The 16,131-nt window shown below is 45.3% G+C and overlaps 1 protein-coding gene across 1 annotated transcript in view; it reads right to left on the bottom strand.

Annotated features, from left to right (window-relative positions):
• TTLL5 (tubulin tyrosine ligase like 5) overlaps positions 1-16,131 on the bottom strand; it is a 171,874-nt gene that overhangs the window by 54,662 nt on the left and 101,081 nt on the right. Inside the window, 1 exon segment of the mRNA XM_015418352.1 lies at positions 15,314-15,468. Coding sequence (XP_015273838.1) covers positions 15,314-15,468 — 155 coding nt within the window.

The following is a 16,131-nucleotide window of genomic DNA, read 5'->3' as shown; positions in this document are numbered from 1 at the left end:
GAGAGAGAAAGGGGGAGGGCATTACGTCACTTCCGGGTGATATGTGTGCGGCGCGTGCGCGCACACACACTCTGCCCCTCCACTTTCCCCAGGGCCTCCCCACTATGAAGGCTTTAGCTACGGCAGTCCAATGTGCAAAAGGAGACAGAGTGTTTCAAACAGCTCCACTGCAAAGCTAGAGGCATCAAACTAGCAGCAGACCTCCCTGGGGTGCCACTCTACCTGCCTTCCAAGATGTGTGTAGATTGGCTGGGGGGGGGGAGATCCTGGGGTTCCTGTGCAAAATCGGAGTGTGTCAAACTGTTTCCCTGCAAGCTAGAGACATCAAACTAGTAGTGGACATCCCCGGGATGCCCCTCTACCTGCCCCCCAAGTTGTGTGCAGATTGGCTTTGGGGGGAGGATCAGCTGAGACAGCACAGAGCTGCCAGCTCCTGCTGCTCCATCCAATCCTAGGCTGGCTCCTCTTACAGCTTGGTTTAAACCAAGCTGCAAGAGAAGCCAGCCGTGGCCAGCAGAAAGGAGGAATGGAAAGGAGAGAGAAAAGATCTCAGATCTCCCCCTCCCCGCCCTTCCATTCTGCTGGCCTTGGGAGCTGCAACCAGCAGAAAGGAGGGAGGAAAGATCTCAGATCTCCCCCTCCCTTCTGCTGGTCTTGAGGAGAGTTCTCCCCGCAGGATTTGCTCCTGGGAGGGCTCTGTTAGGCAGTCTGGTTTCAACCTGGCAGCCAAGCAGAGTCCCAACCATAGCCTGAGGAGAGAGTTCTCCCCACAGGAATGGCTCCTTTGCAGGCTCTGCTGGGCAGACTGGTTTGAACCAGGCTGCCCAGCAGAGCCCCCACCGAGGCTGTAGGCAAGGGAGGATCAGCTAAGGTGGCGTGGAGCTGTCAACTTCCACCACCCCAGCCAATCCTGGGCTGGCTCCTCTTGCAGCTTGCTTTAAACCAAGAGCCAGCCAGCCATTCTGTGCCACCCCAGCTGATCCGCTCTTGAAGGTCGGAGCTGCAAAAGAGGATCAGCTGGGGCGGCGCAGAGCTGACAGCTCCATGCCACTTTAGCTGAGGCTGCCTTGCCCAAATAAAAGCCCCCCCCCCATGGCTTCTTTCAGGCTGAGCCATATCTGTAGCCAAACACAGATCTCTGATCTGTATTTGTCTTAATAAATACCAAAAAAATACCAATAAGGTATTTTTCGGGTATTTGTTCAGTTTGGTTTATACCACACACACACTCCTAATATGACCCACTGTGAGTTGTTCAAACACCAGTTATATATTAATTCTAACCTTCATTTCCTGAATTACTAGCCTCTCTCAAAAGTTACAGATCCAAAGGGCAAGCTCAGCCTTGAGCTGGCTTCAAAAACCCTAAAATCGACCTGCTCTTATCTCTTCATAATAGGACTCAGAAGGATCTCTTTTCTTTAATAATATTTGCTTACTGTGATATGCAATATTATTATGTTCTTCCTCCAAGGAGCTTGTGGTGATGTATGCAAAGTTCCTATTTCATTGTTGTAACTCCATGAAGCACTGACTACAGGAGAATGAAGAGATCTTTCTGAAGCATGTAAACTGAGTGAGGCAAATAGGAGCTTCTCATCCCTTCCCTTCATTGTTCTACCAGCTGCTATAAAGCAGGGTAAAGGATAAAGCTTGAAATCAAGAAAAATTGAGCAGCAGGACAACGGGGTTGAGAATAATACTTACCCTGACAGCAAAATGAGGAAGGACAATAAGCTATTAATTATCTGGATGCCACTTGATCCAAAGCAGTACGAGCACATCATTCTCAGCTTAGGAAAGATGTTTCCCTAGTGCCCAAATAAAGGTCTTCCATCACTCCAGTCCACTGCCATCCCCCTTTCTCTCACTTATGCTGCACCCTTTAATATTCAGCACACATGACCAAGACAGTCTTCTGTATTCCAACAGACTCTCCCGCTCACTTCCAAAGAAGGGTTGATGACTAATATCACCATTACCTAGAAAAATTAACAGCACAGTATGGCTCAACAGCTTCTGGAAAGTAGATGCTGCAGGGCAAAGCCTCAGACTGCCAAGACGTAAGCATTCTATTTTTCCAGGCACCAGGTAGGGAAATATAAGATTTGAATGCAGAAATACATTTCTCAGTGAGGATTGTGGCAACCTACAATGATGGGCTCAGAATTACTTCAAACTGCATGCATGCGAAGTACCGTCAAGTCAAGTTCTGATTTAACAGCAACCCTATGAATTAACGTCCGCTAAATGACTTGTTGTTAACAGCCTTGCTCAGGTCTTGCAAACTGGCTTCCTTTATAGAGTCAATCCATACTTCAAACTAGATTAAGATACAACTGGAGCTGCATAACAAAACCAGTTGCATGGACAGTCAGGCTGCTTTCATTTCAAGAATCCTGGTCCAGTGGCACCTTTAAGACCAACAAAGTTCTATTCATAGTATAAACTTTCATGTGCAAGCACACTTCCTCAGATACACCTGAATCTATCAGCAAGGCTGCCATTATTCCTCCAATGGAAATTCTGGCCAGGGGACATGTTACCTGCTTACTTACCTTTAGATATCAAATAGTATCTACACTGATGAACTAAGATAACCTTGGAACTTTTGCCAGCACACAAAAGCTACAGAGAATACAAACTGCCAGTTGTTACCCACCCCTGTCCCCTAGAGTAATGGGTCTATCCTCTTCTGCGGCAGAGGAATAGCTTTCCCCATTACCCTGCTGGAGAACTTCTTCAGGAGAACAGTTACAGATATCTTGTACTGTGTGGCCAAATGTAATGAGCCTCACCATGGGCATAAGCATAATCCAGTGTCTACAGGGATCTTTCTCAAGAGACAATCTACATTCACAAGAATAGGTGAGACGTCAAACAGCATAGCAAACACCAGACAATGCACGGGTGTGATCATAGGGGAGGGGAACTACAGCCCATCAAAATTGTAACTACTGGAATCCCAGAAACTTCACAGAGAAAAGTCATTTCCTCTTTTGTTGGGTTTTAATAAAAGGAAGAGATGATTATCAAGCTTATTAAAGAACCTTTCGGCTTCTCCCACACTACAATTCTTCCAGCTGATCAAAAGAGTTAGCAGTTGCACTGCCTGCTCTGTCAAGCACGTACAGCTGAACAACAAAAGTGTCAGGGCCAAAGGAAGCAGTGAGGGATGGCTGGACAGCTACAGTACCTCAGCAACAACCTGATGAGGGATGAAGCAACAACAGAAGACTGCATACTTTAAATTCAGAGGGATAAAAAGGGTGAGGCTGGTGCTCATAATCCTCCAAGCAGGAGGGCAGAGATGTCTAATAGAACTATTTGAAGCTTTCATTTATACAACAGAGAAACTCCTCAAATCTACTTTCTGATCTTATTTAATATCTCAATAGGCTTCTGGCCAGAACTTGCCATCTTTTTCCTTATTTTCATAGAAATCTAAAACATGAAGATGGGAACATGCTAGCTAGCAAGATTTCTATATTTATAATGCCCCCATGACTAGAAACCAAGAATGTACATCCAAGCCTTTGTAACAATGAAATGGGTTCAATGTTCAGATACTGCTTAACTTTCCAAAGCCTAAATCTCATTTTCAGTGTCTGTGTTGGATTCATGCTTGTATTAAAACATCCAAAAGCAGCCCAGTACAAAACATTCACTGAAAGATATGCTAGGGTCTATGAAGTCCTAACATATCAGAATTAGTTTTCAAACAATTCATTAATGGTGCTTAGCACTTAAGACAATGAGTGGTTCTGCTACAGCTCCTCTTTTTCTTTAGATACATTATGGGGGCTCACTTGATTTTGGGGTAGCCTAAGAGAGTACAGCCCCGTACTAGCCACTGCCACCCTTAACACCTTACAGAACCAGCTCAGAGAGAAGTACTCAACATTTTTAATGAAAACTCTTTAAGTCAAAAGGCTTAAATTGTATTGAAGGTACTAGTATGTGTTCCTCTGAATAATTAAGGAAATGGCAAACTATGCCTTATACCAATAGGGCATAATGCCATAGAGTCCACCCTCCAAAGCATCCATTTTCTTCAAAGGAACTGATCTCTGTCATCTGGATATTAGTTATAATTCTAGGTTATCTCCAGTCCCCACCTGAAGGTTGGCAACTCTAGTTCCCCTAGAGGAAATGGCTGCTTTGGAGGGTAGAGTCTATGGAATTATACCCTTCTGAGGTCCCTCCCCAGGCTCAACCCTCCAAATCTCCAGGTACTTCCGAACCTGGAGTTGGTCACCGTTATCTCATTCCCACCTATCAGCCAATCTTCCTTTATCTGCTCCTCTGTCTTAAGCTTTTCATCTCCCCCACCCTAAGTAGCCTCTACCTAGGCATACTGTGGCCCAGTTTTGTGCTGCTGGCCACTGGGCCAGGCTCACTTGCATGGTAGGGAACCCTCAAGGACTTGTGGGGTAGTATCTATCCGGTGCCCCCCACTATTACCTCTTCCCCTCCTGCTGTCAATCTCCATATCCTCTCCCCTTTTCCTGCCTCATTCTCTCCTTCTCAGCCAATTCACCAACCTACCTTTTATCTACCTCCCATCTTCAGCTATTTTTTTTACTTCATTTTTACCCCACCTTTCTCCACAGTAGGGACACATTATTCTCCTCTTCTCCTTTTGATCCACACAACAACCCTGTGAGGTAGGTTAGTCTGAAAGTATGTGACTGGTCCAAAATTACACAGCGAACTTTCATAGCAAAATTTGAACCTGGGTCTCAGAGATTCAGCTCTGAAGCTCTAACTGGGTCTCAGAGATTCGGCTCTGAAACTCTAACTGCTCTACTACAGTGGCTTTCATAGGCCCCGGTCACATGGGCCGGAAAATGCGGGGGGAAGCGTGGCTGTCTGCCCCGGAACAAAGTAACGTGCGGCAGCCCGATCAGTCCTGGAAGCTGCAGCAATACAATCAAGATTATTTAATATTTATTTATTTTTATTTATAATTCGATTTATATTCCGCCCTCCCCTAAGGCTCAGGGTGGCTAACAATTGGGGCAAAAGTCATAATTAAAACAATTAAAACAAGATAAAAACATAACAATAGTACAACAAAGTGCTGGTGCTCTGATGTTCCCAGTTCCAAGATGGGTTCCAGTAGGGTGGATCTGGACCAACGACATAAGTTCCAAAGCGGCAGATAGCCAGCCTTCTTCCCAGAACCCGAATGCACCCTGATGGTATCTCTGCCAATTTTCAGCGACGGTGCATTGATGGAACAATAGCGGTGGCAGCTCCTACTCAAAAGCCTGGCGGAAGAGCTCCGTCTTGCAGGCCCTGTGGAACTGTGCAAGATCCCACAGGGCACGGATCTCCTCTGGGAGCTCATTCCACCAGGTAGGAGCCGCCACCGAAAAGGCCCTGGCCCTAGTCTCGGCGAATTTGACGTCCCTGAGGCCTGGGGTAGTCAAAAGATGTTGGCCCTCCGATCGTAGTGCCCTTGGGGGAACATATGGGGAAACATGGTCCTTTAGGTATGCCGGACCCTGACCATTTAAAGCTACAGGCTCTCCTTTTATCATTTTTGATTTTTTAAAATCCCCCCAGTGTATTTTTTTAAAGATTTTACATTTCTCTGCAAACCCGGGGCCCTTTTCAGATTTGTAGAAAGCTCTATCTTTCCCATTCAAAGCTCTAGTCACCACATTTAAGTATCCAAAGATTTGGCCAACTTCGCTATTAGTATATAGATTGTCACTATAAGATGGATGTGTGACTGGTGAGAAAACCATGGTGGTGGAAAGTGCTGTCAACTCACAGCTGACTGATTGCAACCTTGTGGGATTTTTAAGGTAAGAGACGTTCAGAAGTGGTTTGCCATTGTCTGCTTCCACGTCATGACCCTGGTGTTCCTTAGAGATCTCCCATCCAAATACTTGCCACGTTCAACCCTGTTTAGCTCCCAAGATATGATGAGACTGGGCTAGCTTGGGCTATCCAAGAAAACCATAAAGACTAAATGAAATGGATGTGTGACTGGTGGGGAAACCATCTATGTGTGGCCCCCAATTGCGGATATCTAAATCTGCAGATGGGGGCCACACACTAAAGAGATTTTTCTGCACACCTGGGGGACCCCCAAGTTTGCAGAAAAATCCCACATGTTAACAAAAAGGGAGATAAATTGTCCCCCAAATAAAAAAAGTGTTGTCTGCCCATGCACAGACAACACACTTACCATTGGAGCTGGGGGTGGCCCTGCTGCAGGGAATCACTCCAGGCCTAACTCCTTGCCCGGCAGTAGTGGAAGCCAGGAGTGGTTCCTTGCCCGGCAGTAGTGGCAGCAGATGCCAGGAGAGGCTCTGGGATCAGCCACAGAGGCAGAGCAGTCTGGGAGCTGCTCCAAGCCCAACTACATGGCAGAGGACTCTCAGAAAAGCTTCATGCCAGCCACAACAGCAGCAGGTGCCAGGAACCACTCCAGGTTCGGAGTAGCTCCCAGGCACTGTTGCCACGAAGCATAAGGTGAGTGGCACAGCCTGGAGCAGCTCCTAGCATTCTCTGCCACTGTGGCTGGCCCCAGAGCCTCTCCTGGAGTCCTTAGAGTGAAATAAGCCAGGGGAGCAGTGGCTGGGAGCCACACAGAGCTCACCGCTGTTGAAGGTGGATTGGGCGGGGAGAAGGCTCAGTGGGACTGGCACCTGGGAGCTGTACAGGGTTTACTTGTGCTGCTGATGGGGGGGGGAGAGAAGAAGCCTTGGCAATGAGGGAGAGGTGGTAATGAGGGGGAGAAGCTTTGGCAGGCTGTGGCTGATGGGGGGTGATAGGAGTAAATTCAGATGGGGCAAGGGATTACCCCCCCCCAAGTATCATGGGTCCCCACTGTACACAAATAATATCTGAAAATGGTTCATTACCTTTCAAAAACTTACTGATAGTACCAAATTGTGAGGAATTTTAAAAACTTTTAAAATGAGTGAATGTCTTAATAAAATCAAGTTGCACTTACCTGTAACTATTGTTCGTCGAGTATCTTCTGTCCAGGCACACAAGGGGACTGCACATGAGCAGGCCTGCCATTGAAGAGCTTATACAGCTAAAAGTCTCCAGGGGGCACTGTGCACCAGAGCCAGAAACTTGTTCCTGCCCAGGGACCATGTGCTCCCATGCAGCATTGCCCCCACCCTCAGCACCTCTTGCACCACTGAAGCCAGAGCATGTAGCGGGGCAGGAGGGAAGGTATGTGTCCCACACGGAAGATACTCGATGAACAATAGTTACAGGTAAGTGCAACTTTGTTTTCATCATCAATCTTCTGTGTAGCCCCACATGGGGATTCTAGCAAGCTACTCACCAAGCAGTGGGGTATGCTCTCCTCACTTAAACAGTGAATGAAGTACTACCTTTCCCACTCAAGCTTCTTATCTCCCCTGCAGATCCAAAGTGTAGTGCCGTACAAAAAAAATCTGCTGACAACCAAACAGCAGATCAGCAGATTTCCATCAACAGTACTCCATCGAAGAAAGCTGCCGAAGGAGTTATAGCTCTAGTAGAATGGGCGTGAATGTTTAGCGGCATGACAAGCTGGCCAAACCACAGCATTCCCTAATGGTTGAGACAATCCACCGGGATAAGTTTGAGATGAATCCCTCTTTCCTCTATTAAGACCAGCAAGACATAAAAACAGTGCTCTATCCCTGCAGAACTCCAGGGTTCTTTTAAGGTAAAATAATAAAGTCCTTCTAACATCTAGGGAGTGCAACAATCACTCATTCTCAGAGTTTGATGCAGGAAAAAAGATGGGCAAAATAATATCCTGGAATAAGTGGAACCTGGAAACTACCTTAGGAAGAAACCTAAGACTGGGTCGAAGGATTACCCTCTCAGGAAAGATCTTCAAAAATGGGGGGTCCCACCTGAAGAGCTGCTAACTCATTTACCCTCCTGGCTGACGTAGCAGCCACTAGAAAACAGAGTTTCATAGAGAGTTCAGCCAACAATCATGTGGCAAGGGGTTCAAAATGCTTAAGCATCAACTGTGCCAAAACAATAGAAAGAGACCACTGGCCGGAACCATTGTCTCTTATGAAATCTTTTGGACAGTTGATGGGAGAAAACTGACCCCCTCCCCATCAACTCCCCTATGGTAACAAGAGATGGCAGCCAGGTGGACCATCAAGGAAGAAAAAGCCAAAAGCTTGTTCCTCAGGTACAGTAGCTATTCAAATTTAACTTGTAACAAAGCACTACCCAGAGAAATCTCCCTCTCATAGCACCACAGAGAAAATGCTTCCACTTATACATATAGGACTTTCTGGTATTTCCTAATTAATAGGAAACAGAGAGTGAATATAAATGGGAAATTTTCTCAGTGGAGGGTGGTAAGCAGTGGGATACTGCAGGGCTCAGTACAGGGTCCGATGCTTTTTAACTTATTTATTAATGATTTGGAGTTGGGAGTAAGCAGTGAAGTGGCTAAGTTTGCAGATGACACGAAGTTGTTCAGGGTGGTGAGAACCAGATAAGATTGTGAGACACTCCAAAGGGATCTGTCGAGGATGGGCGAGTGGGCGTCAATGTGGCAAATGGGGTTAAATGTGGCCAAGTGCGAAGTTATGCACACTGGGCCCAAAAATCCTAACTATAAATACACATTGATGAGATCCAAACTGGCAGAGACTGATCAAGATAGAGATCTTGGAGTCGTAGTAGATAACTCAATGAAAATGTTGAGACAGTCTGTGACTGCAATAAAAAAGGCCAACACTATGTTGGGGATTATTAGGAAGGGAACTGAAAACAAATTGGACAGTATCATAATGCCCCAGTATAAATCAGTGGTGCAACCCGATTTGGAATACTGTGTATAATTCTGGTCACCACACCTCAAAAAGGATATTAGAGCATTGGAAAAAGTGCAGAAAAGGGCAACTAGAATGATAAAAGGGTTGGAACACTTTCCCTATGAAGAAAAGTTAAAGTGCTTGGGGTTCTTTAGCTCAGAGAAACAACGACTGAGGGATTTACAAGATTATGCATGGGATAGGGCAGGTAGAGAAACAAGTACTTTTCTCCCTTTCTCACAATACAAGACCTTGTGGGCACTCAATGAAATTGCTGAGCAGTTGGGTTAGAATGGATAAAACGAAGTACTTCTTCACCCAAAGAGTGATTAACACATGGAATTCACTCCCACAAGAGGTGGTGGCAGCTACAAGCATGGACGGCTTCAAGATAGAATTGGACAAACATATGGAGCAGAGGTCAATCAGTGGCTATTAGTTACAAGGTATAGATAGGAACTCTCAGTCTGGGGCAAGTGATGCTCTGAATTCTTGGTGCTTGGGAGGCAATAGTGGGAGGGCTTCTAGTGTCCTGGCCCCACTGGGGGACCTCCTGATGGCACCTGGTATTTTTGGCCACTGTGTGACAGAGTGTTGGACTGGATGGGCCATTGGCCTGATCCAACATTAGCTTCTCTTAAGTTCTTATGCTCTTAAGGTGAGTTGCAGGTTCATCAGGATTCACAACCAACAGCTGGTGAATAACCATTGACACCCTCCAGCCTCCTGGATCAATGCCAACTGCTTTAGTAGTTGCAGGACTACTCCTGAGCAGCTGGCTGCAAGCATGATGCTTAAGCATATGGCAATAAAAACCAGCCAAGGGAGGCAGTTAGGCGTGGAAGCAACAAATCCCTCTGCAACCACTGCACTGGATCCTGCCTCAACCCTGTGACTCTTCAGACCATTTCCTGACTCTACCTTCATCTTGCTCCTGAACTTGCTCATGAGTAACCCTTGGACCTTGCAGTACGGACTGACTCTTGGACTAGACTCCTGACTCTGCACTTAACCTTGGACTGGACCTTGGCTACACTTCTTGAGTTGGTGCTCTTATCTTATTCACTTTGCAGTCTGACAGCGCACCCTACCCCGTTCCCAACCCACAACAAACAGAAATGGCTTGCACTCTGTCAGAGGGCAAGAAACCCTTTCCCGCTATGGAATCCAATGTGGCCCCTATAAATTGTACCCTCTGGGACAGGACTAAACAGGACTTCTCCCAATTCACAAGGAATCCCAATCTTTGGCAGGTCTCCAAAACTAGGTAGTAACTCCTCAATAATTGGTCTCTGGAGTCCACCACCAACAGCCATTTGTCCAAGTAAGGGAATATATGGCAACCTTGCAAACAAAGGTAGGCAATCACTGAGGCTAAACGCTTTGAAAATACCCTGGGCACTGTGGCCAAACCAAAAGGCAAAATAGTGTAATGGAACACACACATACTACAAGAAAAGCATAGGAATTTGTGGAGTTGGATGGATGGAAACATGAAAGTAAGCATCTTTCAAGTCAATAATGATAAACTAATAGTTGAACTTTAATAATTGTAAAATTGAAGGAATGGAAACCATGTAGAACTTAACATATGTGAAGAACAACATTCAAAATGCGCCTACTTCCCCCCCATCTTTCTTATTGACCAAGAACATCCAGGGGAAAAAAGCCTTGGGTGCCTGGGACTCAGACACTTCCTCAGTTGCACCCTTGTAAATTAGAGCGATTAAAGCCTAGGACAGGTCCGGTGCTGCCTGGCTACATACCCCCAGGGGTGAGGAACAGACTTAAACTCTAATCTATAACCTAGTCTAATGATGCATAAAAACCCACTCGTCAGAAGTAATAGTCTCCCAGACAGCATAAAACTGAGCTAGCCTGTCTCCAGACTTAACAGAAGCGGAAACCACTCCTAGTCAAAAGGAAGACTTTTGGGATGGGGCTGTCTCTCTAGCAGGGGGTGGTTAGTGGGTCAACCTAGGTTGGTTGGAACCCTTATGCCTATGATAACCCTGTTGTGGGGTAAATGGCTTAGAGGTAGGATACTGGGGTACCAAAGGGTTAATGTAGCAGTAATCCCCCTGCTAAGGGTGCCAGGGATGCCATACAAATGGCCTCTGCTTGAATTGAGACGAGCCTGGTTGTGGCACTCCCAATGACTTAGCTGTCTGCTTGTTTTTCTTTGTCAGGGATAGTGTCTCTTTAGTCCTGGTAGAGAAGAGCATCGAACCCTTGTGCTTGGTGTCTACAGGCAATGCCGTTGATCTTAATCAGCCAAGGAAACAAGACAAAACTGGGGCCAATATAGAACCAATAATACACTCTGAACCATGAGTAGTATGCTAGATACAATTGCTTTATACTAGATAGTTACTATAAAGTATACAAAATTTCCCAAAATATTTAAAACAATAAGAATACAATAGAATATCAGTGGCTGCCAACAGCCCCAAAATAACAGTGGAATTCCTAAACAGTTACTGTTGGCAGTCAAAAAAGTAGAAGGCTTAATGAGCTGAAAGCTACTGGAGCTTGACGAAGCAGCCGGCTTACACTTGGTTTCGTCTAGTGACTTCCTCATAAGCAGCTTAACTGTTGTTGTATATAAGTTTTCTTAATATGTGTATTTTCTTGGTTTTTAAGATACTCCTCTAGAGTTGCTACCTTTAATATAGGGACTAGCCCTTATTTCCTTGGACCATATCTCCTATGGGACCTGTCCTTGATAGACTAAGCTTCTTAGCCAAAGGTCTCTCTTAATCAAGCATGGAGTTTGAGAATGATAGAACTCGCCATGGTGTGTTCCACAGTATCCGTGGAATGCCAACCTGCATTAATCTGCTGCTTTGAGAGTTTGATGGCCTCCATATGCAGACCTCAGTAAAGGGTTGCTTGACCTTGGGCAGAAGCTCCAGGAACGGCAAGAGCCTCTCCCACAAGAAAAGCTTGTAGCCAGCCATGATGGTCTCATAGTTGGAAATCTTGAAATCCAAAAGAAAAGAATATAATTTCTGTTCCAGGACATCAAGCTTTCATCCCTCTCCTTCTTTGGCAACAGACTGGTAACCCAGACGGGCCTTAGGTTGCATTTCCTCCGTCACCAGAGAAGTCAGTGGGGGATGACTTGTTAAAAAGTTGATTCTGTAAAAATGTTCCACTCTTCTAGATATGGGTTTGGAGGGATTCAGGCTATTGCCACAGTTCCTGTGTAAGGTCTTCACGACCCTCTAACACTGGGAATGCAATAATACTAGGGGACTCTGAATAGAAACAACTCAATATCTTGTCCTTTGGTTTGTGCTATAAGGGACTGGGCCTTATAGATCATCTGTTCCCCATACATACAAAGGTCTTCTGTAGGAGAGGCCAGAGAGGACTCTCCCACCCTCTCATCCGGACTCAGATTCGATGTCGTGTCGGATCCGTCATATTCAATGGCAGCATCATTTCCCCTCACAGCAGATATAGGAGAGTGAAGCCTACTAGAAACCATTGCTGAAAGTGGATACGAGGAAGCCCGATAAGGGTAGGGATATAAATTCATATCACTGGGGTGAGCAAAGTTGTCACCCCACTCTTTCAGATAAACTGGAGACATCATGTATGGGTGCAACGGCCATTGCATAGGTGGTTGAGGCTGAGACCATGGAAACATTGCCATTTTCAACAGTTCAGAGTCACATGGGACTTGACTCACCAGTAAGCACGCTTCTACTTCCCCATCTGAGATCAAAACTGGAGGGGATCACGAACTGGAGGACGAAGTCATAGGCTTCTCTTGAAGATTTGGAGTAGGCTCAGGAGTACAGACAGGAGCACATTGTTGAGACGCAGATTTGTGTTTATACTTGGACTTCATCTTAGCTGGTGGCTTGGAAGAGGCATGATGAGCTGGAGGAAAGCGTGACCCAGATCGGACCCATTGTGACATGGATCCAGGAGGCGGAGCCGACCACATCAATCCCAAGGGCGTAGCAATGGACAATTTTTCCGGGACCAACTTGGACAATGGCTCCAAAGCTTTGAGGGCTTTCTTCCACAATGCTACTTTAAGTTTTGACATCCTATCCCCCTGAGCTTTGGGGGTGAAGAGTTGGCAGGCCTTACGTTATGCCCTTCACCCAAACAAAACAGATATAGATTGTGTGCGTCAGTCTGGGTCATCTTCTGACCACAACTGAGGGTAGGGTGCTGCTGTGAAGGAGCATGTGGTCCCGGGGCAGGAACAAGTTTCTAGCTCTGGCATGCAGCGCCCCTGGAGGCTTTTAGCTGTAAAATCTCTCCATGTGGAACTGCGCAGAAGATTGATGATGGAATTAATTGCAAACAATTAATTGAAAATATTGGCTTTAATAAATGTGATGAAACTTCATACATATAAGGTGCTGTTGATGGGTAAAAACTAAATGCTTAATCATGTCCCTTGGATGCTGAATAAACAGCAGTGTGCAAAAACAAATCTAAACGTCACAAATTACAAGTTGAATAGGACAGTCAGCAATAGTGTATTATTGCAAGAATGCACACACCACACTACTTTGCACTGATATGGAATGAAGCAACCAAATTGGACTATAGCTATGCCGGCAATGACCTCATTAATGCCAAGGAAAATAGTGAAAAGCACCTCCTGTACATATCAGTCTATTCTCCCTCCCCCTCCTCACTCAGCTTCATCTTTCCTGAAATATTACATTAGAATCTGGTTCTGACAATTACAAAAAGTCATGAAGAAAAATCCAGGTCAGTAGCCATGTTGGTCTGAAGCAGCAGAACAAAGTTTGAGTTCAGTGGCACCTTTAAGACCAACAAAGTTTTATTCAGACAAAGTGGAATAAATTCAGACAAAGTGGAATTTTAAAAAGTCATAAAATTGGAAAGAGTGGATGAAGCATGAAACATCACTAAAAGGCTGAAGACTATGACATACAAAATGGGATAAAGTTGAGGAAGCTCAGGTCACTTAGCCCACAGAAGACCAAAGAGACCTCAACAACTGTCTTCAAATATATAAAGTAGTTAAACAGAATAGGGATCAGATCTCATTGGCTTATTATGTTACAAATATTCTGCAGCTTCACACAGATTTATTTCCTTCTTCCACATGCTGACGGGGGGAATGTTCAAACTTCGTAGTTATGTTGAGGGAGGAGACCTCCTCTCAGCCCACCTGGGTTAACTTCTCCATAACATTCTTATAGGGAAAAAGGTTGCATGTGGACTAATACTCGCACTCCCAAGAGTACGAGAAAAATCTGACTGCATTCTCAGAGACAACCCATCCAGAGATAAGATAGTCTCATTCGCTCCCCACAGGCTGAATGCTCTACTTAATTTGCCTGCCTCATACCTGGGGAGGAACATTCTTCTACTTTTTTCTCTAAGGCACTGAATGTTAAGTTTCAAGTGGAAAAAAAAGTGAATCAAAGGCTCAGTTCAGATGTCACATGAAGCCACCACTTAAACAAACTAACAATGGTTGACTGACTGAGTCCTTCCCCTGAACCCAGGATCTGAAGTTGGTTGTTTAACTCTTAAAGAAGGTTATACATGACGTATGTACAGGAAACCCTCACTTAATCCTGACTTGGTACTTCTCACACTTCCTTGACTACGGAGTTGCCTGACAAGAGCTGCTCAAAATCAAAATCATTCTGATTTTACTACCTCTCACTAGCACTTTTCCCTGCTTGCGCTAGTTTCCACCCACCAGGTGCAAGAATACTGGCATGCTCCATCCTTATAGAGCAACTAAAGAAAGTGCTGTGTTTCAGCACCCCAAGCAGGAAGGTGGAGGGGCAGGTGTGGAAGGTGGGTAACTCTCTCAGAGCTGTGGCACTGCCACTGGGAAGCACAGCTGACTCTTTCAGCCTGGGGTAGGGCTGTTCCTATCTCCTGCCCATCAGTCATGTCACTGTCAGGGCAGGGGGGGCATAGGCACAGGTCTGGGAAGCATGCTCTTCCTCTTTCACTTGTAGCACCAGCAACAGGCAGCTGAGGCAGTACAGGCCCAGGTCTGGAAGCTGTACACCTCACCCCCATTACCTATGCCACCACTGGAAGTGCCTGGGAACCAGGTTACCCTTTGACCTATCTTGCTGTCACCAGCAGAAATACAGGAGCTTCCGTTGGGTGCTGCCATACAGTCCATAATAGCTGCCAAGTCTTTATATGCTAGGCATGCAAGAAAAATAAAGTTCTAAAGTTAGGATCTGTCAAGGCAAGTTAGGTTTATGTAGCTAGCTGAGAGCCAAACCTTAGTTTCACAAATTACCCACAGTTAAAATAAGCCATAGTTTTGTGTTACGTCTGAACTGAGCCAATACATGCACTTAGCAAACATTTCTTCAGGTTTCACAGTGGAAAGAAAAGAGTGTCTCACCTGTCACCATCTCCACCCCTTTCTCATTTTGGGGTGGCCCCGTGAATTATGGGTGTTCAGAGATGCTACTAAGTGCCTTATTAGCCCTGTCAGTCCAAAGCAAAAAGCAGTCAGTTTAACCTACCTGAAAGCCAAAGACAAAGGTCTGTAGTCAGCTGTATGTGTGTCCGTTTGAAAGGCCCAAAATGAACCTCCTGGGTTGAATGGTGGCCGATAACTGGGAGGAGAGGTTGCATTTGCTCTGCTTATAGCGCCGTTCATCAGATTTAAGTTTGTTAACTGAAAATTTTAAAAAAAGAAAAGAGATCACACACTTTATTTTCAAGGCTCAAACATCAGCAAGGTAGCCTAGAACAGATCTGGGTCAAGGTATTTTCCATATCTAACAGATTCTGCCTGTATTTAGAGAGGCAGTATGGCATAGGATACTGCAGTGAAAAATGTATGTATCTAGTCTCAGCTGCCAAAATCTACTGGGTCACCGTGGGTTAGTCACTCTCTTTCCCCTTAGCCTTTTTCATGAGGCTGTTGTGAGGGAGAGGCATATATAATGTCATTAGCTCCTTGAAGGGAAGGCAGGTTAAAAGAGTAGTAATAATAAAATTAAAATATTTATAACATGACTGCAATGCTCTTTGGAGATTAGCCCTTTCCTCCTGTCACTGTAGTGGTAAAATGAATGACATAAGAACTCTATGAGCAGAATAGTGTTTACAAGGATTTTTATCCAACTCCACCCTGTCCCAAGAGTTCAGGGTTGGTTGCAACATATTTAGAGCCAGAACATAAACAATAAAAACAAAAGATACAGCTTACAAACACTAGCACAACAAGATAGCCACCTCAGTGTAACCTCAGCCCAACATAACATCTGGTAGCACCTCTGTGATGCTCCAGGTCAGAAAAAATCTCCAGTGGAAAGATGTTTTGTAAGAGCAGAGG

The sequence above is a fragment of the Gekko japonicus genome, unplaced genomic scaffold (genome assembly GCF_001447785.1).
Source record: "Gekko japonicus isolate JY-2015 unplaced genomic scaffold, Gekko_japonicus_V1.1 scaffold3, whole genome shotgun sequence".
Lineage (NCBI taxonomy): Eukaryota > Metazoa > Chordata > Lepidosauria > Squamata > Gekkonidae > Gekko > Gekko japonicus.
This window is presented reverse-complemented; position numbering and strand designations above follow the sequence as displayed.